The sequence below is a fragment of the Sceloporus occidentalis genome, unplaced genomic scaffold (assembly GCF_023333645.1).
Source record: "Sceloporus occidentalis isolate IW3139 unplaced genomic scaffold, rSceOcc1.0.p SCAF_6, whole genome shotgun sequence".
Classification (NCBI taxonomy): domain Eukaryota; kingdom Metazoa; phylum Chordata; class Lepidosauria; order Squamata; family Phrynosomatidae; genus Sceloporus; species Sceloporus occidentalis.
The window spans coordinates 64748356-64772669 of NW_028316986.1; the positions used below are offsets into that span (position 1 = coordinate 64748356).

A 24314-nucleotide genomic window follows, 5' to 3' on the forward strand; every position below is an offset into this window, starting at 1 on the left:
CCTCTTCTTGGAAGCCAAAGATGACTAAGGTCCAACTGCAGAAATAATGCAGTTTGACACCACTTTAACTGCCAGGGCTCAATGCTCTGGAATCCTGGGAATTGTAGTTCATTGTGGCACCAGAGCTCTCTGACAGAGAAGGATAACTGTCTCACAGAATTACAGTTCATAGAATTACAGTTCACAGAATTCCCTAGCATTCAGCAGGGCAGTTAAAGTGTCAAACTGGATTACTTTTGGATCTAAATTGAGGTTGTCATATTTTGGTCACATCATCAGAAGAGATGACTTACTAGAAAAGAAAGTAATATTATGAAAGGTGGAGGGCAGTAGAAAGAGAGGAAGACTACATACCAGATGGTTAATTAAGGACACTCTGGCCATGAACCTGCAGGACCTGAGGACAGGGGGGCTAGTAGGTACCTCATTCACAGGGTAACCATGAGTCAAGGCTGATGTGAGGGCAGAACTATAAAAGAAGGAACAAGCCAAGATATCACCTGAATTATTTGTTTCCTTTAGATGAGAGATCTCCTGATGCTCAGTATGTGGATTTGCTGCTGAATCCAGAGCGCTATACTGGATACAAAGGGCCCTCTGCATGGAGAGTATGGAACAGTATCTATGAAGAAAATTGCTTCAAGTAACTGAGGATGGAGGGCAAAATTAAAACATTTGCTTTTCTTTGAATTACAGAAAATGTATCTCAAATCTTTTCTTTCCTTTAGACCACGATCAGTGTATCGTCCACTAAACCCTCTGGCACCAAGCAAGGGTGAGGCATTAAATACTTTGTAACATAATAATGGTTTGAAAGTTAAACGTTTGGAGTAACACACGCCAGACATTTAAAAAAGCAATAAGGACCTAAGGAATAAGAAGTTCCTCATATATAAACTCTCTGTGGGTCTATTTCCTTGATGTACATTCCTCTTATGATAAGTGCTGTCAAGCCAGTTTACAAAATGAATCCATGTTTTAAAAAGTATACAGCATGCCAAATATATTCGTAAAAATCACAAAATATAAAATAGTAAAAAAGTAAAAAAGAGAAACAGCAGCAAAAGGTTCTAAATATTGTTGAAAATGTGTGGAAACAGAATAGACTTTACCTGGTATCTGAAAGATAGCAGCAAAGACATCAGAAATAGCAAGTTTCACACAGAGGTCCATGGTCTCAGCCTTACCACAGAAAAAATTATTCCATTTGTTAGCTACAAGCTTAGCACCTGTAGGTATAGGCACTCAGAGAAGAGCTTCTCAAGATGATCTCAACTAACAAGCAAGTTCATCTTAGAGATTACCCAGTCTGGTCAAATCAGCAATTTGGAAGTCTCTGAAGTCTTTTAACACACAGTTGTTATCGTCACAACATGTAGTCCAATTTAAACAATCTGGCCTACCTCATTTTGCATCAGTTGAAGCTTCTGGAAATTTTTCAAATGCCCCATGAATAAACTCATTTTTGTAGACTAGTTTAGATGTTTCCAGAGCATACATCCAACTTTGTGATTCTATCATTATGGTTATCTCTATGAAAAGACACAACCTGTACAATTACCATAGGTAGTGAAAGATGTTATGAGCTGAGCGATGGACTGAATAACAAATCAAATAAAAAGTTTATGCATTTTTTTAAAAAAATGACAAATTTATATCTTTCATTAAAATGAAATACATAACTAGAATAAATTGTTACTCATCTTTTAAAACTTTCATTTTTTTCAGGGGAGAATGATGGTGAGTTTTCATGATGTAATATTCTTTCAGTATATCCTTTTAAGTTTTGGAGCAAATAAAAACACAAAGTTAATTTAAAATAACTTAAATAACTTAAAGTAACAACATGCCTAATGTTGCCATTGAATTTCAAGAAGTGAAGGGAAGGAGGAGAAAGAGAAGCCAGTTCATGCAGATCAGGACTTAGATCATTTAGGCTTTGGAATGTGGATGCTAATTGTTTATCCTTTTCTTGTGGCTAATGGAAATGGTACTTTGATAATTAGTAAATACTTACTTGTCTGGATAGGTATTTCTATACTGACCACTATGAAGAAAGCAGATCAGCAGATCTCTGGAGATCTATGCATTAGTGAATTTCAGATTTGGGCTTTTCTTGTCCAACTGAGGCCTATGCATATTTATATGGAACTTTAAAAAAACTAATATAGTTAGTCTTGAGTGTCCCTTGATTGATTTAAGAATTGTTTTTGTTAATTTCTTAGGTTATTTTAAAACTATTAAGCCATTTCAAAACTCTAACCTGAATTTTTTTCTATGTTCCCAGGGGAATCATTCTATACATGGCTAGAAGGTAAATAAATAACTTTGGGAAAATGCCAATGAAATAGAAGATAGCTATTTCAGTTCAGCTGTATTGTGGAACCAAAAAGACTGGCGAACTTAAACTTCTAGGTCAAGAAAACTCATGCCATTGAAATTTCAGTCTTTTTTTCTTTAGTTCTATAAGACGTAATCATTTGTTTCTCAAAGGCTAATGATGAAATCATAATACTGATATCATAGCCCAAGGCCACTTTATCCAAAAGGTGAAATAGGACACATTTAATACATCCAATTCAAACCAAATGCTCAAAAAGGTCTCTAAGGCGGGTTACAGACCACCATAAAGTACTCGCTCTGCGCGTACTAGGGTTAGGAAGGGCCGTATTAGGGTTAGGAAGGGTCTTACCTTCCTCACGGCCCTTCTCCGTAGTATGCGCGGAGCGTGTTGTAAATGGCAGCGCCCATCCACATGGGCGCCGCCATTTTGATGTCTTGGACGCATAGCGTCCAGACGTGTCACGGCGGAAGTGATGCCGTGAGGGCGTGCTTCGCCCCTCGCAGCGCCACTTCCACGTTTTGAAAAGGAGCGCCATTTCAGCGCTCCTTTTTCACTGCGCCTGGAAGCCTCACGGTCTGGCTGCTGGGGCTTCCCTCCGCAGTGAATGGCAGCGGTGGGAGAACGGCCGCTTGAGGGCGGTCTGTAACGGGCCATAGATTAATACTTACAGCATGGTTAGAACATAAGTTTTGAAAAGTAAAATCTCTCCCACTGTTCACATGAGCAATGTGCCTGTTAAAATTTGGTGCTTTTTACCAATGTATCTCCACTTATATCATACTCTGTGTCATCTTCATATGTGCAGTTCTGGATCTAGGCTCTTCCCTTGGTTCAATTATAATAGGCTTTTGCAGCAGTCAGTTGCAGGCCAGGGAGGATAAGTTGATTACCTCCCTGTTGTCCTTCCCCTTCAAGCCAAAAATCCTTTTGCTGAGGAAGGCCTTTAGCATATAAGTGGGCTTGCTGCTAAATGGAGTTTTAAATGAATGGTTGCTTTATTGTTAGCTTGTTACTGTTAGATTTTTATTTTAGGTTATAATTAAGGTTTATGTTTTCTTAATTGTTTTTTTTATTATGAGCTGCCTTGAGTGCCATTTTTGGTGGAAAGGTAGGATGCAAATTTAATAAATAAAGCCAAGGATTTCAATGGCATGAATGAACTGCAATGTGCTTTAGGTCTATGCACTACCTACTGTTTTCTGCAGACTAGGGGAGGAGAGCAATATGCAGGTTTGAACACATTTTACTCTTCAATCTGGGGAAACAAATTTGTGAGAAAAAGCTAGGATCTGAAACTCAGGTTTAATTCTGGTTTGTTATCTTTTACTTGGATTCTAAACTTGAAATTTGGCAAGTTTGAAATTCCAAATTTGACATTTGGAAGGGATTCTCATAAGAAAAAACCTTTTGATTCTATAAAGGATCCTACTGGTTAAAGGAAAGAAGTTATTTCCACCCATTTCTAGTGCTCCTCCCATGCTGTTACAAGGAATCTTTCTCCTGCCTGGAACGGAACTTGAGAGTGTACAATGGACTGCAGATAGAAGGGAGAATTACAAAATGTGTGCCTCCTCCCATCTGCCATACAACAAAGTCTAGATCCTAACTCTGATTTGTTTAAAATCTAAAGCAAAGCTTCTAGACTCTGTATAGATGTGAAATAGTGGGGGGAGGGGTATGTGTTAGAACAGTGCTTAAAGCAGCTCATTAACATACTAGGAAATACAGTATATTATTACATACATATTTTATATTTGGCCTTTCTCACAGTATGAGACCCAAGGCAGCTTACATCACAGATTAAAATGGAGAATGCTAAAATAAAACATCACAGGATTATGTGGCTAGTGTAGAATTAGGGAGATGCAATCTTTCAGATAACCAGGACCCAAAACATGGAAAATTTTAATAGTCATAACCAGCATTTTTAATTGTTCACATAAATGAATCACTAGCCAGTGAAAGCCGTGAATGGGGGTTATATGTACATTTGAACCAGACCACTGACTTATGCTAAGTTTGTAAAGGTTTTAACAATGGTTTTTTTCCTCCTTGTTTAGGCCTTTGTCTTGAGAAACGTGTATTTTATAAGCTTATATCTGGACTTCATGCTAGTATCAATTTGCATCTTTGTGCAAATTATCTACTCGAAGGTACTCTACCCATCTATATTTGTTATTATGGGAAGTTATTGTTCATATGTTATTTCCAAAAAACATGGAAATCTTTTAATTGCATTTTAATTTTTAAGTGTAGTTTGAATCACTTTAATGTTCACTTTTTATATGATTTTAGATGTAATCTCTTTTTAAAATTGTAAGCTGCCTTGTATCCCAATTTTGGGAGAGAGGCAGGCTATAAATAAATATAACAACAACAAGAAGTTATATTGAACAACATATCAAAATTCAAAAATATTGTTTTTCTAGAAACTTGGGGGAGACCTCGTTGGGACCACAATGTTAAGGAATTCACTCGTCGATTTGACCCTACTGAAACAAAAAGTGAAGGTCCAAGACGACTAAAAAATTTATATTTCTTATATTTGGTGGAGCTACGTGCATTGTCAAAAGTTGCATCATACTTTGAGCGTTCAATTGTAGACCTTTACACTGGAAATGCTCAAGAAGATATGGAGACAAAGTCTCTCCTGTTAGAAATCTTCAGAGACACAAAGTAAGTGCGGTTTTATCAAGTCCACAGTAGATACAGTCATATGCACTGAAAAATCTGTAGGAATTGGCATGTAGCTGAAGATATTAAACAGCCTGAGACAATTAGTCAAAGGTGTATGGGATGATGAAAATGTTTTGTAACCTTTCCTTCAAGGACAGCAACTGCTAGAAAATGAGAAAAACAGCCCTACCTAGCTGCTGTTAAAATTTTTAAGCAAAACAGGAATTCTCCTATTCTTCTGTGTATAGAATGAAAGGAAAGTATGTTGCACTGAACAAGCCGCCTACTTTAGCCCTCTATTCCACTCAGTTCTGTAAACCAAAAACTCTTGTAAGAGGGCCAAAGCAGTCAGGAAATAATTACCATATAGCAGGAACATGAATGGAAATTGTGTTAGTAATAAAATAACTCACTTTAAGGCGTGATCTTTAAAAAGTTTGAGGGGTTTAAGATGCTATTTTTTCATGCTTGATATCATTGTAGAATTGTTCATGCAATTGGAAATTCAGAACACTTGCAATAGATTTTGAAAATTTGATGTATCTTTAAATGTAATTCACTTAGGTCCTTTCCTATGCACTTTGATGAAAAGTCTATGTTTGCTGGAGACAAAAAAGAGGCCAAATCTTTAAAGGTAGGCACAATTATTTCATACATTATAATGTAAGTTGTATAAAGGAAAATGTGTAGAGCTTAAAATTGTCAAAAACAATATACTTTGAAACAAATGGAACTGTTTTTTAGGGGTCATGATTTTAAAAAGGTAATTTAAATAAGAAATAAATAAATCTGTAAGTCACATTAACATTATTGGTTATCAGATGTTGTGTCCATACTGGGGTTTTTTGTGTTGTTTTTTTTTTACCCTTTAAAAATGAGACGTCTATATCAAGCATTACTCCTGCTTACTCAAAATTGCCTAAAAGAACCGGTACAGATAACTGAAACAGATTTGCAGTGCTGCCCTATCTCAGTCATAATATGGGCATTGTAAGTCCCTAGATGGCATGCACTTTTCTATTGGCTTGTGTACAAATCAAACCTCCACTTTCCCTTTCAGAACTGTCAGGCACCATTGAAACTAGCATAGTAGCCACAATTAGCTCGTAGTCAGTTTGCAACCATGGTTAAAAGTGATTTTGTAAATCATTGGTAGGTGAAACCACTAGTGGAGAGTTACAACCAAAATGTGGTTATCACTTTAAGGGAAGTGAATCCATTTGCATAAAGGGAAGCAGGACTTGTATTAATTACTAACCATAACAGTGAGAGGCCCAACAATTTTGTCAGAAAATGCAGTGTCTCATTGACTTGTAAAGTAGAAATTTCAGAGAAGCTGTATTGTTTAAATATATAATTTCTTTATTTATTGATAGGAAGAATTCAGGCTACATTTCAAGAACATATCCCGTATCATGGATTGTGTTGGCTGTGATAAATGCAGGTTATGGGGTAAATTGCAGGTATGTAATGTGTCTATTCATTTATGTGGAAGCACATAGGTCCCCATGTGATAAAGCCCTTAAACTGCCAAATAACCTCCAGTAGGCCAATTACCAAATAACTCTGATGATAGCAATTTGGAGATCTTTCTTGAAATAACCCCTGAACCTGTAAGGAAGATCCAGTGCATTTTATCGCTGGTTGACATCAATCTTACTAGCCTGAGTCCATGCCAAGTTAATTCCCATTTTTATCCATATTAAGTATTTCCTGTTGATGATGAGGCCAAGCTGTAGAAAACATCATTTTCTCCTGCTCTGAGTACTGGATGTATGTTCAGAATGCTAGAATATGTTTTTGTTAGTTATGAATTATAGAGGACATTAGCACTTATATTTGCATTACAAAAAAGTATCTTGGGGAAAATTTTGACACTTTAGTTTGATAAAAATATAATTTTTGTTTTTATGGGAATGAATTAAAATGATCTGAAAATAGAAAGATACTGGACTATCAAATGGCATACATGGATTGGGAACCAATACTGGTGTATGGGGGGGGGGAGATGCTTGTCCTCCCCACTGCAGCCCTTGATGCTGCGTAGAAAACATGTTTTTCATCTTTCTAGAACAGTTGCAATGGCCATTGGCCAAAAGCAATAAAGTATGTATGTATGTATATCTTTCTAGAACAGGTTTTCAGGGTGAGAAAGGGGCTTCAGTTGGGAGATGAGATTAATCCCCCCCTCCTCCAGTTCTGCAGATGGATGCAATTCCATCAGCAGATGTCCCTTCCTGGATTTTGGCCATGAATTTGTGAAAGGGTTTAGTATTGGTTCATAGTCGTCAGTCCTAGGTTTTTGTTACAACTTTTATGTTTGCTGCTGCTGCTGCTATTGCCTTGCTGTTCAATGATCTCTCTCTCTCTCTCTCTCTCTCTCTCTCTCTAAGACTCAAGGATTAGGAACTGCTTTGAAGATCTTATTTTCTGAAAAAGAAATAAAAAACCTTCCTGAAAATAGTCCATCAAAAGGTTTTCAACTCACACGACAAGAAATAGTTGCTCTTCTAAATGCATTTGGAAGGCAAGTGGCACTTAGGTTACTATAGTAGTGTAGGCTAGCCCAACAAAGATTACATAATTCTAATGTAATCTTGAAATTGGTCATTGTTATCTTAAGTATTTATATATTGCCTCTAAGCTTTGAAATCGAATATAGCATGCTTAAAATATTTTACACAGTCATTCAATTCACAGTAAAATCATATTAAAATATAGACCTTTATTCATTTGCTGGTCCCAGCTAGAGTAGACTTATTGAATAAATAAGGTTTACACATGTGTTCATTTACTGTTCAGTAATTGGAATCAGTGGGTTGGTAAGAGATAGGTTTTAGGCATGTAAAAGATATGTTATCCCCTCACTTCCCACAATAAGGATACCAGGTCTCTTCTTTAACATTGTTTGCTTTGCCCACACAGGGCACATAGGTATTAGTGACAGTGAGCAGTTTAACAACATTATTGAATTCTAGATGAAATTAATTAAGTTACTTCCATTGTTCTACAAAAATGGTGCCCAAGGCTGCTAATAACAATAATTAAATAATATTTCATAATGAATAATTAAAAGGAACACAGATTTACAAACTCATCAGTAAAGCATAACCAGTACCCAACCTGTAAAATCCCTTCAGCAGCAAATGACAAAAGTCTGTTGGAATAAAAAGTTATTTTCCTTTCAGCATCAGGGCAAGTGAGAAGGCTGGCCTCGCTTCCATAGTAGAGGGGGTTCCAGAGCCTCAAACCGCCACAGAGAAAGTCTTTTCTTACATTTACACAAAACATACCTAATTTCAGGGTAGTGCCTAACAAGCACCTCTCCCAGTTTTTAATATTGAAGCTCAGTTATATTGAAATGTATGTCTTTTGGGTAGCCTGGTCCAAAGTCAGGTAAGGCTTTTGTAGGGAATAATTAGCACTTTGATTTGTACCCATTAACAGCTCATAATGCTGTTAAGATGTCTTACACCCTCCCACTCCCATTATGTGATCCTATTCAGTAGTATGCATAGACCATTCTGAGCCACATGAAGTGTGCAGGCACTTTGCAAAGGCAATTCCATGTAGTCCAACTACAGTAGTCCAACAAGGATATAACTAAAGCATCTATCACCATGGTCAGATACAACTCTAAAAAAATGGACATAGTTGATTTTGTTGTATTTGCCATAAAATCAGTTTTGACTTGTGGTGACCCTATGAGTGAGAAAGTCACCAGTCATCATCCTGCTCAGGTTTTGCAAATTCAGAATTGTGGCTTTCTTTGTAGGATCAATCCATCTGGTCTTCCTCGTTTCCTATCATATAGTCTGTAAATTCAGCTTCTGGCTACCGTGAACACGTGGGTGTCAGGGTTCAGGGATAAATTCAGGAATACGGTCAAACTGTGAATCTCAGTTTTCAAGGGGAGTATAAAACTATCTTAAATCACTGATCTGACCAGGAACAGTTCTGACTTGTCTGGATTGAATTACAGTTTGTTTACTCTCATCCAGTACCTTACTGACATGAGACACTAGCTCAGAACTGTAAAGAATCTTTAGGTTTAAATGGAACAAAACAAGAGAGAGATGGATAACAGCATGCTGGGTAGTGTTCTGATTTGCACAGGAAGCTGCAAACTAAAGTGTTCAGTGTAACATACAAGAAATATTTCTATTAATTTCAGCCTTTTCGGTTCCCTTCCTTTACAGACTTTCTACAAGTATACGAGAGCTGCAGAATTTCAGAGTTTTATTACAACAGACAAGTTAACGAAGGTTTTTGTACTGCTAGAAGAGGTTGATAATTTGACACCAAGCATAACAAAACAATATTTATGCAAACTGTTCTAAAGGAGGAAAAATGTAATACCAACTTGAATATTTAAAGTAGAAAATCGTAGGCATTGGACAAAGATATTTATGAATGAAATACCTAATTTTAAACATGTAAATTATGCTCTTCTTCCACTATTTATCTTACTTTTTGTACACTTCTTGTACCTTCATTTGAAACAAATGTTTATTTTTTTTCTATTGAGGTTCTCTTGCTTTACATTGAACTACAAAGTTTCATTTAGACATTCATTCCATTGACCAAATGGAAAAATATTGACGTGTTGCCTAAAAACAGCTGGTGGTGATATTTTAAACAGTTATATTTATTTGAAGGACCAGATGCTGTTAAACAAAATTTCTTTGATGTGTTATTATATACTTGATTTGTTTATAACAATAACAAAAATGGCCAGTAAGGATTTTACTAATATGAGCCCCTTGGTATCCAGAGGAGACCTTTTTTTTTCCTTCTCTCCATTTCACCCTTTCCTTACCACACCACCCCTTTCATTTTGTTGCTACCACAGTTGCCTGCCTTATGAGGAAGAGACTGTATTAATCTTACCTCAAAGTTCATCAGTTCTTGTACATGTCTGCCGAAGGGGCCATTAGTGTTCAGTGCTGTTAACTTTACTGTTTTGCTGATTCCTGCTCTTGGCTCTTTACAATATAGCCAATTTTTCTCTCTCTCTTTATATAGAACTATGAACATTTAAAATAACCCCACTTCCAAAAATATCAGTTTCTGTGTAGCTCTGTCATTCAAATAATAGGGGGAGAGTAAAAGCAAAATGTATCTCTCCCAGACACAACTTCTTTAAAAAGGGGCCCTTCAAATTCAGTACTTCATATCTGCCTATGCAATTTTCAGTCGTACCTTTTTAAAAAAGAGAAAAGTAAAATCTATAGTAAAACGGGTAATCTCTGCATAAATTTGATCCTACCTATGAAGGTGAATCTAATTTGTTCACAGAACAATAGCAAACAAATGGTTTTTAAATTTTAAATTTGCAGTAGGAAGATTTCTATAAATTGTGATGGAGCAGCTTACTTAAAAAATTGTCTGCAATGTAATATTTGTATTTAGTGAGGGATGTTTGAATACAGCATGAATGTCAATGTTGGTATACAGACTTTGTACATATGTTTTGCTTTGAAAAGTAAAACAATCTTTACAAAATGAATTAAAAGTGCTCTTAAACCCTTTTAATAGAAGACATCTTTGCTATTGCATATATGTGTAGATACATTGCTTTAAGCAACACAGAGAATTTAATAGTTTTAAGCATGGGGGAGCACTCATCATCTATACATCTGTGCACAACTGAAAACCTATCTACAAAATTTAGAGGAAAAAATTAGAGAAAAACGGAATGGGTGGCGAGGATTGGAAAGCTGATACTATTCCATGTTGCTCTGTTTTGTCAGACCATTAATTAAGTTTGTTCATCCAGTTTGTGATACACTAAGCATAGAGTTATATTCAGTGGGATCTCTCCATTGCCAAATACTCATCAGTCCAGTAGAGAATCTGTACAGCACCTTGTTAGGATGTTACTGCTGGTTTAACTCCTAATAAAACCAATGGCAGTACAGTATAAGGAAGTATCAAATATCCTCTTGTACAAGCAATTCTCCATTCAGGTACAGTGCAGTGATGTGCAGGCTCTGCCCCCTGCCAAGAACAGCTGGGAAGGTCCTGAGTTTGTGCTCTAAGGCCAAGCAGGATCTCTGCATCTCTGTTAATGGGAAGAAATGCTTTTTGTTTCTTTGCTTGCAAATGCAATCCCCTCTTGTTATAAACTGCATTGATTCTGCAAACTGAAGTTTGTGGTCTTCACACATCTCTAGATGTGACTGAAGAAAATGAGAAAATATATTGGCCATTATTCTGTATCAGCTGCTTAGTTAAGTGTACTAAGTACCAATTGTGAATCTAGATACTGTTCTGTATTCACAATTGCTAATTAGTCACACCTTGCTATTAGACACGCTTGCCATGATAGTAACTTCCCCCAAAACCTGCTTTACTAGGCAGCAGCTGCATAGGAAGGAGGTCCATTTTGCTTGTGGTAAGAGCATGAGTGAATGATGTTTCCATCATGTGGGGGGAGGGAGATTAGACCAGGAGAGGTGTTTTAGTTAAATAGATACAGGATACAGCCATTTTCTTTATGTCTACAAAAGGTTAGGGAAAACCTTCTCCTGAATCCATCCATTTACATGTTTGCAAAATGCTGGCAGATCTTTGTTTTCAACAATTACTTGTGTTAACAATTACCACTAAACAAATACAATCCAGGAGGAAGGTCATTGTATCTATAGCTTGGACAGAAAGTGAAGGTGAAGATTTGGGCAAGATTTATTAGTGTGGTTTAGTATACAAAAGTGATTTAGTACATAAAAACAGCAATTCTGATGGACACTTTGGCTGTTCTTAAAGTTTTTAAAATTGTGTTTTATAAAATTGTTCATGTTAGCTTGGGATCATGGAAGCTATAGTCCAACTGATCTGAAGGGACCCAAGGGTATAGTGGATCTACCATATATACTTGACGATAGGGTGACCTCATGTAGAGGTCGAGGGCAGGTTTTGGGGCCAAAATTATGGATTTTGATCTAGCCCATGGATATTGAGGATAAAACTTGAATGAAGCAAAGGAAAACAATGCCAAAGAACTTACAAAATTCCAACAGGCATCACTGTTTATCATCACATTAAAGGCTGAATGGATGAAAGAATAGAAGAAGGTTAGTGCTTCCAGGACAGATTATGCTCTTGCCTTTCACCAGAGGATGGTTTCCTTTTTTAAAGGAGTTAAAACACAGGACTTACATTGAGGTTTTTGGAGTTAATTTTTGATTAAAATGTCTAGACTTACACATGAGTATATACAGTATTCCAAATGAATGAAGTATTAACCAATTCCATTACTAACATCAGGATTCCACGAAACAGAAAATAAAACTTGTTCATTGCAATGGAGAAAAATCACTTGCCAATTCGTTTTATTCATGGCTGCAGATCAAAATATATGGGATCCTTTAAAAAACAAATGAACACCTTGCTGGAACAAGAAATGTAATGGTTTATATTTGCATACTGACATTTTTCAAAAGACTTGATGAGATGCACACAAGTCCAATCAGAGCAACTCCAATCAGAACAATATTTACACTGTACACTATATTTTATAAAGTGAAATTGGCATTAGAAACAACTAGTTCTGTATATATAAAAAGTGGCAATGTAAGAAGAAGATTCTACATATGAATTACAGTATCTTTCCACATAAAAATAATTAAGCACAGTGGGCCCTCCCCTCACGCGAGGATCCGTTCTGGATCCCCCCATGTAAAGGGAAATCCATGTATGCTCGCGTCCCATTGGAAACGGGTGTGTGCACGTGACGGCATGGGCCATTGCTTTTCTCCCTGTGTGGCTTCCACATAAGCTGGAAGCCATGTATTGTGAGCCCACGTATGGCGCTGGCGAACTGTAATACAAAATTTGTCCCTTAAGCTACAATCTTGTAAAAACATTCTTGTATTTAAGTTTTGTTACAAAAGAAGACTCACTTCAAGAGCAGTTCTGTTCAGTCTTCACTATAAATGAAGGCTCACTGACTTTGGTGGAAGTTCTCCTGTGTATAATTTAAGTATAAATGGAAATCTTGGCAGGATCACAGCCTAAATGCCACTTCTTGCAATACACACACACATTGTGTAGCTTGATAAAGTAGATTTGTTTTTCCTTCAACACCATTTCATGAGCTGTGCAAAACATGTGTAACTTGTGCCCCTTCCTCATGTGAATGAAAGAGAAATGAGCGCTGGTTTGGTGTCACATTGGGCTTGGTCGTTCAGTCTCTGATATACAGTCATGCTGTAGAGATCCAACATGAGCCATGAAACTATTGCTTTGATGCCCCCAGTCGTGGTAGTCAGGGGAGAAACTAGAAAACAAAATTAAAGAGAAATTAACTTCATAAAACATGAAAGATAAAGGAATCACACGTTCTTGTGAAGTTTCTGGCAAATACTTGACTAAACATAGTTTGGTTCAAGGAACTGTGTAGACATGTTTGCTGCAATCCTGTGGTTCTGGAAATGAATGCCAATTGTGTTTGGCCAGGAATTTGCTAGAGGGCCTGGAATTATAACAGACTGTAACTGTGGCTTGGCCTAAATTTTGTACTTAGCTGCTAATCCAGGTCATTAAGAGTTCTACAGCAACAATCTCTAATTGTACTAAGAGAAATCTGAATAGAGTTTTTATTTACACACAAGGTATTTTGATGAAATGAAGAAAGATTTCTGATATTTCTAACTGATCCATTTGTGTCTTACAGCATCTACTACCTGTTCAGCTGGTAGCTTTCTGTTTAGATTACTGCAATAAGGAAAGCAATTTTTATTCTTCTGGTCTACTGCAACTTTGTACAGTTTAAGGCAGATAGTGAGCAAAAACCGAAGTTTCACTGCAGTGTACTAAAAAGAAGACTAGATTTACATAAACGTGCATAAGGAATTCAGTGCACCATTATGTGTGGCCACCAAGTGAAAGTGGTTATTGTACATAATCTTGTCAATTAATATTCCTCCTGTGAAATAACTGGTACTTAACAGATTCTGTAGCTCAAAAACACTAAACAAATGTGTTCTTCTTCCATTCACAGCTGTACCTGGAAGCTTTCTAAATGTTTACATGTTCCAATCATAATTGCATTTGATGCTGTTATTGGCCTTACCTACACCCTATTCTGCTAACTTGCCTTACTTGAACAGTTTGCTTATTATGTTTTCCTTAGAGATTTAAATTCATACGAAAACTAGTCAGGGAGAACTCTCTTCCATTCCTTTATGCATTATCACTTGTTTCTATTTGTCTCACCTGCCATGTATGCTGTGTGGTGATATGCTCCATGCCAAATCATCATCACTGTCATATCTGCGAGGATTGTCAAAGAAGTAAGATCTTGGATTGAATGCATGAGATGGTACTATTCCTGGGTTTGTCTAAGAAAGAGAATGAGAGGTTACTCTGTACTGACCCATTTTTTTTGTACGTGTTGGCACTCTATGATTCATTGTCTCTAAAAGTAAATGCAGATGGTTCTTTTGCCAAGACACTTCTGTGAGGGTCTCACTAATTTTCTCCCTTCCTACTTGAAATTTTGTGTGCTCACTTCAAACTTTTTCACTTCTCATCCCTGTCTTCTCTATCCTTGTGTCTTATCTCCCAGACTAGAGAGTGGAGATGCAATGAATGGGAACAGACACAACGAACACTGTTTTGCAAGTCCTAGTCCCCTTCAAGACAGTACCACCCTATCACATTCCCTTTACCTGTAGAAATCTGACAGAACTGGTGCAGTATTTCAGATATTTCCAAACTTTCTGGGCAAGTCCTTCTTCATTGGAAGGACTCTTTGTGGACTTTCTGTCCTAATCAATGGAAGCCTAGCATCACTCTTTGTATCCTTCCAGAATTAAGAAAAGTCACCATCGGTCCGGGCCGCAAGTTTTAAACCCGATCAGTGGTGCTGAAAGAATTCCATGCAACTACTCTGCAAAAGCACTTAAGGGGGGACACTAAATTATATATTACATCCGTATGAGACAACAATATAATCAATTGTAGAAGACCCTCTGTTTGACATGAACGTATATTCACCTTCAATATCCCCTTCAACAGCTCCATTTAAAATTACTAAGTTCAGTTTATGTGCCAATTGGGTGAGATAAAGGCCAGCCCGATTACATCCCTTGTCTTTGGATTGTCGAGGTGGCAATTCTAGGCCTGCTTCTAAATCAGGTTGGATAAGATGAAAGTGAGTGTAGAGACCTTTCTCATTTAGGCCTGCTCTTGCACTGCAATCCCCTGCTAAGATCAGAGAGGCTTTAGGGTGCAGAGCTATTAATTTTGCAATATAATTTTCCAAGCTAGTCCATGTGTCCTTCAACGTTTCTTTATGCTGTATGGGAGGAATATAAACATTTATAATTAATAACCAGATGTTATTCAATTTAATTAACATGGAAATAGCCAAATCTGCCAAAGGGGCAATAGGTATTTGAGTATATTTGATATTAGTAGAAATTAAAATAAGTAGACCACCCCTAGGTTGGCCACCATTTGAGGAAACACAAGCCTCCATAGAGTATGTTGTATAACCATTTAAAGTTATCTTTTCTCTAAGCCAGGTTTCCTGAAGGAGTATTAAATCAAAGCTGGTAACAAATTCCACAAAGGAAGAATCACTTATGTTCCTTCTCCATCCAGTGATATTCCATGACAAAAGTATTAATCTTCTTAGTTTTGGTTTCACTTGAAGCCATGAATTCATTTTTACATCATGGGAAAGGTCTTGAGGTTGGAGTTCGGTTGGTGGAATTGGTTGATTTGCAGAAGTAGCCAAAGTAGAAACTGTGTCGTTTACAGTTTCAAATTGATGTATAGCACTAGCATTTTCTGTTATTTCCTCGATGATTTCTAGGGTAGGATGGACACAGCTAACATTGGAGATTACAGGGCCGCTTGAATTTATTGATCTAGCAGTTTGAATTTTGCCAGTTTGAAGCAGGCCATTATCTGTATTATCTAAATATCTCATTTCTGTCCATGAAGGGGGTTTATCTCTGCTATAACCACATCTCTGTTCTCCTTTCTTTCACAGCTTTCAGTTGTGGAATATTTTTCCTTTGATCGGATATTTATTAGATGTTGTCTCAGGTCCTCTAATCTAGTTAATATTTCTTCTTGAGCAGATTGGGATATAGTCAAAAAAGTATTGTTTAATCCTTTTTCTTCCTCCAAGATTAGAAGGATTGATGGGTTTCTAAGATTCACGTCATTTCTGGGGCTGCATTCTTCTCTAGTTCTAGTCATATTTGAGGCTTGATCCCTGTGTTCCTCAAATTCATGGTCTTTCATTACCCGCTTTACAATGGGAATTGTAATAAGCATGCAAGATGGAAAGTGTATCAACGGTTGTGGAGGAGCTGCATTAACAAAGCATCTAGAGACATATGTTCTTGGCTGCAAGATTTACATCTATAAAGAAGAGTGGCAAACTTTGATTGCCTGAACGTAATTTGCGCTCGTGCATTGAAATTATTGAAATATATGTATTTTATCTGGGAGATATCCTTAGCAGTGGTTTGTTTTGGACAGAACTCTTCTAGAAGGGTTAGAAGATGTAGCTTACGTTCAGTTTGAGTGAGTATACCGGCAGGTTTGGGATAGTTGACAATATTATTTCATGTTGAATAAGAACTAACTTCCATTTTTTTTGGTTTGTTAGTGCCATTTTTTGTCTTTCACAAGAAGGTAAATTTAGATAAGATTTAGATACTCGTGGTTTTCTTGGCATAACATGCTTTGCAGAAACAACAGAGGTGGCATTAAGGGGAAGTTTCTTTCCCAATTTGGAAGTAGGAGACTCTCTATTTGGTCTCTTGTTATAAGGATGGTTTATAGTTTGTGTCAGATTTTCGGCCATTGAATCCCGAAGAGGCATTATTTCCTGGCTGTTAAGTTTTTTCTTAGTCGGTGTTTCATTCTGTTTTTGTGGGTCTCAGTTTAAGCATTTTTCAATTTTGCAAATCTTTCTAGGATTTCCCACTATTTTACTAGTAAGGCTTTTTCCGCTTAAATCCCTTCTTTTGGTTATTTTCTACATTTTGTGTGGGAGATGTTCCCAGAGCTTGGGACTACAACTGGTAGAATTTCCAGCCAACATGACTAGTGGTCATGCTCCCTATGAAATTCATGAATCTGTATCCAAAACAAAGAGATATTTTATTTGATTATCCTTGGCAGGCACTTTTCCAGCCTTTTGTGGAATCTGTTTTTCTGTTGTTGAATTGCTCATAGAAAACAATTTGATCAATCAATCTTGAGAATAAACACTCTAATTTTGTGTCTTATCTCCAAAGTATTGAAGTAGTAATTTATATTGCTTTTTAAAATGTGTAATATGCTTCCCTTCCCTGAGACACAGCCTCAGGTAGGATAACGCAGAATGCTTATGCCATTACTTGTTTTGGACTTTAAGATGCTATTAAACGTTCTGTTATTGTTGCTGCAACAGATAAGCTGTTTCACTACCTCAAGCTAATTTATTAGGAAGGGGTACTTTTTGTCTTTAGAGAAAAATTACATAAATTCTGTGGACTGTATATATAGATAAGGAGATTGAGTTAATTAAAAAAATATCCTAAGCACACAAATATTTTGCAAATCTTTCTGAACAAGCAGTACTGTATCTTGGATTTTTCCATCAATGCACAAGTTTTGTTTGCACTTGCATATATAAGCTTCCTATTATGTAACACAATACACATACATACACATATTACTATTTTCTTGAGATCCTACTCCCTCTTGTGGCTAAGTGTCACAAGGGAGTATATCACACGGAGCTTTTTGGGGATTTTCCAGCTCAGTTCTGACGTGACTGCGGGTCCAACGATGGGCATTCATGTCATAAAGTGAATGTGTTATCAGATGCCATTCCTTTCTATGGGAGCTCCTTATGAGGTGCTTCCACAGTGATTCCAAAGTGACCCCTCATTTTGGTAAAACCGAAAAAAAGTGACTTCACAGAATTCGCTTCCAGGCTCACTTTGATTGCACTGCGAATTGGTCTGGTGTGGAAAACCACTCCAATGTCACCCCCCCTTGGCCCCCTGCGTCCTGCTCCGTCATTCCCTTCCTCCTCCTTCATGCCATCTCGCCCCCTCTGCCACCCTGCAACCCATCCCATCATTCCCAACATCCCCTTCCTTCTCCTGCATCCCAATCCTGGCCCCAGGGACCCCCAGTGATCTACCCCATCATCCCCTGCCTTCTCCTACATCCCGATCCTGGCCCCAGGGACCCCCAGCAAGCTATCCCATCATCCCCTGCCTTCCCCTGCATCCCGATCCTGGCCCCAGTTTGTTTATATTTTCTCAGTTTTCCAACCTGGGCCAAAACTTGCTTAAATTCATTAGCAATCCTACAAAATTATTCTGAGGGTGATATACAGTAAAATATAATTAAGAAAAAAATCTGAGTATATCACAGTACAACATTAAAAGACTAAAAAAAAAAAGAAAAAAGAAAATATATATTTAAAAAATTCAATGTTAAAGACCACACATCAGGGCGTTGGCTGTCACTACTAACTGGCAAATACTTATCTTAGTTGGGAGATGCTCTGTGGTGATTTGGCAGGTTGGGATATATCTACTAAGAATTAAGAAAGGCTTTTTTAAAAAACAAAACAGAGTGTGTTGTAGAACTGTATGTCAACTGAAAACAATAAATATAACTTACTAGGTCTTTTGTAGGGTTTCGGACACGGAAGAAGAACACCACTAAGGAAGTGGGCAGCAGCTCCCACACAAATAGGACTACTCCAAATACTACATATCCAGCATCACCCAGCTGGCACTTCAGATCTGCCTGTTGCAAAAAGTGAAAAATGTATAAAATTAACAACTGCATTCAGTATTTGCAGTCACCATGTCAACCCAACCACTTTTTGCAGAATGTAGGAGGAAAATGCTATAGTCATAAAGAGGTACAATCCTTGCCGAATCTTTGTGAGTCAATTATGTGAAATAAATCTCTGTAGGTATCAGAGATGGTTTGAATGAATGTAGACATTTCTTGGCCTAACTAAATAAATATGTATCTGTCCAAACAAACAAACAAACCAATTTCCAACCAAACGAGCCAATTTGGTGAAATGCATTTGGCATATGCTGAACGGCTGTACTCCTAATTTACAAACATAATGTTGGATGGGTTATAACCCAGTTCAGTCATGGATTAGTTGGTCTGCTTTTGGATTTCTCACATGTAATCACATCACTTGGAAATAACCTGCAATCACAATGTAAATTCCTTATGGCCCTCATTGCTGTTAGCTTGGCCAGGGAGGAGGGATGCTAGCATGGATATCAGACATGGCTATGAATTCACCTTGCATGTGGTAGCTTCATCTCAGAAATAATAAGTGAAATATATAAAATGAAAAGCCTTAATGAGCCCAAAACATACTGGAATGTAACATCCCCCTAAATTTTAAGACTACAGTAAACATAAAACTCAAGCTCTGCCTGCTGTCATATATGTAACTTTGTAACTGTGAAGGGAAGTTAGGTATTCTGAGGTAGCTTTTTTCAAAGGAAATTGGTTTTATTTTTAGAAAAGTGGTTATGTTACTTCAATCCCAATTTTAAAGTACACCAGAGTAAAGTACACTACAATAAAATTATATATAAACATGTGAAAATGTCCAGTGACTCTCCAACAAAGTTCTACTGCCCCCTTTTAAATTAAAAAAAAAATAGTTTTACTTTGCCTAAAAGAAAAGTTTTTCATAAGCAGCAGAGACAGTTCAGGCTCTTCAATTGCACAATGAAAATCTATAATGTGTGGCAGATTGTTTTTACCTGCAAAATTATGGATGTGTGGGGAGGGCTTTTTGTTAGTTTCCTTTTACTTTAATGCCAGGAAGTATCAGTGCATGATTTAACATTTTGTCAGGAAGAAATGCTGCACTTGCCTGATCAGATACATTGTACCAATCATAATCAAAAGAGTTCACTGCCTTGCTTTGAGAAAATGACAAAATGACCAGGTTGTAACATGCTCTCGAGGTATAAAGTAGTATAACAGTCACTCCTATAGTTGTCAGTTGACATACAGATGAACCCTGGAGAAGAGAGTAAAACACATTTTAGCATATTTTCATTTGGGTTTTGAAAGTAGATATTGAAAGGTCACAGTTCTAGAGGGAAAGATGTAACTGGTTCTTATGCTTTGAGCTACAAATTATTATTATTATTATTATTAACCTTTATTTATAAAGCGCTGTAAATTTACACAGCGCTGTACATACAATCTTTTAGTTAGACGATTCCCTGCCCTCAAGGCTTATAATCTAAGAAGACATGACCCAAAAGGAGAAGGGAGTGGTGGTGGGGAATGGGATCAGGTCCAGCAGTTCTCCACCTCCGAGGCCTGGACCAAGGCAGATCGACTGCAGGAAGGGCTTGGCTTCTTAATTAATGGTTAAAAGGAGGCTTCCTGGGTCAGAAAGGGGCTAGCCTCTGGGAATCCCTATATAGTATTTAACTCAGTTTTGAAACTGGATAGAGAAGTGATGAGGTGTGCATGTGGGGAAATCCACATTTCACAAATCCACAAATTCCCCCCCCCCCAACCGCACTATGCTATGGGAAGTACTGAAATCTATCACAAAAGTACCACAAAGGAAGTTAAGGAGAGTAAACTCTTTGCTGCTGTTTCTCAAAAGGAGATATTTGCTGCAACAAGAAAGGTAAAGAAACAAACCTTCAAAAATGTTTTAAGGGAAACAAATACTTTAAAAGCCATTGAGGCTGCTAGGGATAGACTTTGGGGTCCATGGTTGAGGGCCCCACAACATAGCCTTCCCCTACAAATGGCTGCCCAGAGACCATCATCAGATGATGGAGACAACTATAAATAGGCATAACCATCATAACATCCTTTCTTCTTCTTTTTAAAAAAACAAGTCATAGGCAGGTGGCAACAAGTCATGTAGTGATGCAGATGTTCATTTTTTTTGTATTTTAAAAATACATCCCCTTCTGCTAAATTTCCAAGTAAATGTATTTAATATGAATGAGGAAATACAAACATTTGTTTTATTCCCGTAGTCATGACAGCGCTAGACCTGAAATGAATTCAAACCTCATATACTCAGAATATTCTGTTCTTTGCTTCCTCGGGTTAGCAAACAATTTTTAAAGTTGTGTTTTGTTTTTGTTCATATATCAGGAATGTAGAAGTAGTAGCAAAGCATAGAATGGGAAAATAGTGTACTTCACATGTTAATGTTTGTACATAGCCATATGAACTATTTTTGCCCAGGGTCTAAAATGATCTGACTAGATTAGCTGGTGTTCACCTTTAAAAATAATAATTTAAAAAGAGCTGGAATTACAGGAGTATCCTTGCATGTAAGTAAGACATTTGAAAAGAGTCTGAGGTCTACTAACAGTGGTTGGCATCCTGGCAGACAACTTATAGCCCCTTTTTCAGTTGCTGTGGTTGAAAGTATTCAGGATCTCCTATCTGCAGCCATGCATTGGGCTATTATGATTTCTGCAGCTGGATCACCTGCAGCAACCAGGAGAGGTTTCAGGGAGTGGGGTGGTAGTGGCAGAAGGCAGTCAGTCTCAGTCTTCTGCAGCTAGATGCACAAACGCAGGCATCCTCCTGAACCTCCAAGGAGTCCTTGGAGGACCCAAAAAAAGAGGAGGAGGATAGTGTCATTCCTGTGCTTTCAGATCCAGCAACACATCCAGATACTGCATGGCTGCATCCCCATTCTTCCCAGCCACTAAACTGTCATGGGGAGAAGTGGGTTCCTGGTTGCAGAAATCAAAAGAAAGAAAGAAAGAAAGAAAGAAAGGGGGGAGGGACTGCAATTATGCCTGGCAGTACTTTATCTTCTATCAGCGTGATGTAGGATCACTTTTTTAAAAAATTTGTAATAAAAAAAAATTCAGTACCATCATGGAAGGGGTTTTATTTGTAATAACAGTAGTTCCCCATGAGAGATGCAAAATCTTGTTCCTCAAAGCAGAAGGAAGTGCTAATTGCAAAGAGAATATAATTCTTCCTAGCAACAGACATTTCAATATAAAGTCACTGAATGGAAAAATAACAATAGAGTGAAAGGACCCAGGGTTGTTTATATAAGGTTTACCTGTTCTGGAACTCCACAGAACCACCCAGAAAAAGAAGAAGTTCAAGGAGACTGTTAGTGCTTAAGAATAAGAGCGGCCCTGCTTTTGTATCCAGTAAGAGCCCCGTGGACTCACTTCTAAGGCCTATCTAATGTATCTGCTTCCTAGTAAGACTGAAGCTATGGAAATGATATGACTATTACTGGCTACTAATCATTATGCCTATATACCATCTCCAGCATCAGAGGTAGTGCACCTCTGAATTTCAGTTGCTGGTGAACATAATCAAGAGATTGTCCTCCCATGTCCAGCTTATGAATTTCCAATGTTTGGCTACTTCGGGAAGCAGGCAGCTAGACTAACCAGGAATCTCTGGTCTAATCTATAATGTTCTTTTTGAGGAAGTGTAATTTTTTTGGCAGTTTTAATTATGTTATGTGATTTGAATTAGACAAATTTGGGATTTTAAAGAAATCAGTAATGGATGATGGCCACAGTTTGTATAGTTAACTAAATGGTATTATAAGTGAAGCACATAATGTTGTTCTTGTTGTGTGCCTTCAAGTCGTTTCTGACTTATGGCAATCCTATAACGGTGTTTTCTTAGCAAGATTTGTTCAAAGCGGGTTGCCTTTGCCTCCCTCTTAGGCTCAGATAGTGTGACCTGCCCATGGTCATCCAATGGATTTACATGGCGGTGTGGGCATCTGAACCCTGGTGTTCAGAGCTGTAGGCCAACACTCAAACAGCTACACCACGCTGGCTCCCCAAAGCACATAATACACACACACACACAGAGAGAGAGAGAGAGAGAGAGAGAGAGTTGGTGTATCAACGGATTTCTCATCCACAGATTCAAGCATCCATGGCTTGAAAATATTCCCCAAAATATATAAATTCCAATAAGCAAACCTGGATTTTGCCATTTTATATAAAAGGCACCATCTTACTGTGCCATTGTATATAATGGGACTTGAGCATCCACAGATTTTGTTATCCACAAGGGATCCTGGAACCAAACCCCAGCAGATACCAAGAGCCCAGAGAGACAGAGAGAGAGAGAGAGAGAGAGAGAGAGAGAGTATTCATATGATATTCTTTCACACAATCCTATGCATATATATAAAGACACATGTCCCACTGTGTTTCAAGACAATATGCATAAGACTGTAGTCTTTCTTACAGATCAATTTTTATGGGTTCTTTCCATTCATTTTGGGTGGGATTTAAATGGGGTATGTGTGTTTTACAAGTCTGATATTAAATGCTGCACTCCAGGATACAAAGTAGTCTAATCTCCCAGCTCTACAGATATTGCTTTACAAAACCTGCATCCTGGATAATTTTGCTGAACTAAACTACTTTGGTATTTTGTGCAGAACTGAAACTTAAAACAGAAAAGGGCTGTGTAACTTGTGGTGAGACAGTGGTATGAAACAGGAAGTACTTAAAACAGGGAATCAGTTCTACATATTTTTCTGTTTGTTTCTGCACTGCAGTTGAAAAACTGTTGCTGTGTAAGTCAGAAAGGGAAATAAGCTGATTGAATTCTCCCATCATATTATACAAGGGTTTCTGCTGTATCAAATAACAAGTTGATACAACAGGTATTTTGCAGAATGATAACATCATAAAGTTAATTCACTGAAAGTGTGCAATTTTATAGTAATTTGTCTAACATAAACAGCTATTTTTAGTTCTCAGTTCCTATACATTATAAATGTATCTTAGTTTCAAACTAATTGTGTCTTCCCTCACAGAATCTTGAGAATTTTGAGGAATTCTAACCCACTCTCCAAAAAATTACAGTGCCAACTTGTTGTGTGACAATGATAAGTGTTAAGTGGTTATAGTGTTGGTTGTGGAACGATGCTCACTTGGCAACTTTATTTCAGTCATACGTTCATAGCCTTACCTACCATAGAATTATTGTGAACAAGTTACACCTGTCAATGTCCCCAAACATGAATTTCCTGGAGGAAGGGTGTGATATAAAAGTGATTAATGTTATCTTGTACTGTAGAGGTGTTCTGTGTGTCATTCCCTGGCAGAGCATTTTGACTGCTAACAGTCCTTCAGTCTGTCCCATTACTGAAGGACTAACGATAGAAAATTTCCTGTGGGAATGTATACAAAGGGATGTTGTAGCACAGTGATTCCCAAACTTTAATCTTCCAGGTGTTTTGGACTTCAATTCCCAGAAGCCCCAGCAACTTGATCAGCAGTCAGGACAT

The 24314-nt window shown here is 37.5% G+C and overlaps 2 protein-coding genes across 6 annotated transcripts in view; one reads left to right on the forward strand and one right to left on the reverse strand.

The window, feature by feature from the left end:
- Positions 1-10562, forward strand: part of ERO1B (endoplasmic reticulum oxidoreductase 1 beta) — a 28366-nt gene extending 17804 nt beyond the window's left edge. For 2 of the 3 annotated variants that reach the window (XM_089529868.1, XM_089529865.1), the window contains 9 exons: positions 523-643; positions 729-775; positions 2288-2314; positions 4405-4497; positions 4774-5020; positions 5585-5654; positions 6397-6483; positions 7414-7547; positions 9220-10562. In XM_089529868.1, the coding sequence (XP_089385994.1) occupies positions 523-643; positions 729-775; positions 2288-2314; positions 4405-4497; positions 4774-5020; positions 5585-5654; positions 6397-6483; positions 7414-7547; positions 9220-9280 (887 nt within the window). In that variant the 3' untranslated portion in view covers positions 9281-10562. The remainder of the gene's footprint in view (positions 1-522; positions 644-728; positions 776-2287; positions 2315-4404; positions 4498-4773; positions 5021-5584; positions 5655-6396; positions 6484-7413; positions 7548-9219) is intronic. The other variant, XM_089529867.1, reaches the window with a different exon arrangement.
- Positions 10563-12414: 1852 nt separating this feature from the next.
- The window catches only part of GPR137B (G protein-coupled receptor 137B), a 37728-nt gene continuing 25828 nt past the window's right edge, over positions 12415-24314 (reverse strand). The window contains exons 4-8 of one of the 3 annotated variants that reach the window (XR_016281727.1): positions 19904-20057; positions 18671-18795; positions 15023-15323; positions 14240-14364; positions 13216-13301 (exon numbers count right to left, since the gene is read on the reverse strand). Coding sequence is in view for 2 of the 3 variants with exons in the window: in XM_089529869.1 (XP_089385995.1) it covers positions 14946-15323; positions 18671-18795; positions 19904-20057 (657 nt within the window). In the remaining variant the exon portion in view is untranslated. Of the gene's footprint in view, positions 13302-14239; positions 15324-18670; positions 18796-19903; positions 20058-24314 lie in introns of those variants that run through there. The other 2 variants (XM_089529870.1, XM_089529869.1) reach the window with 2 other exon arrangements.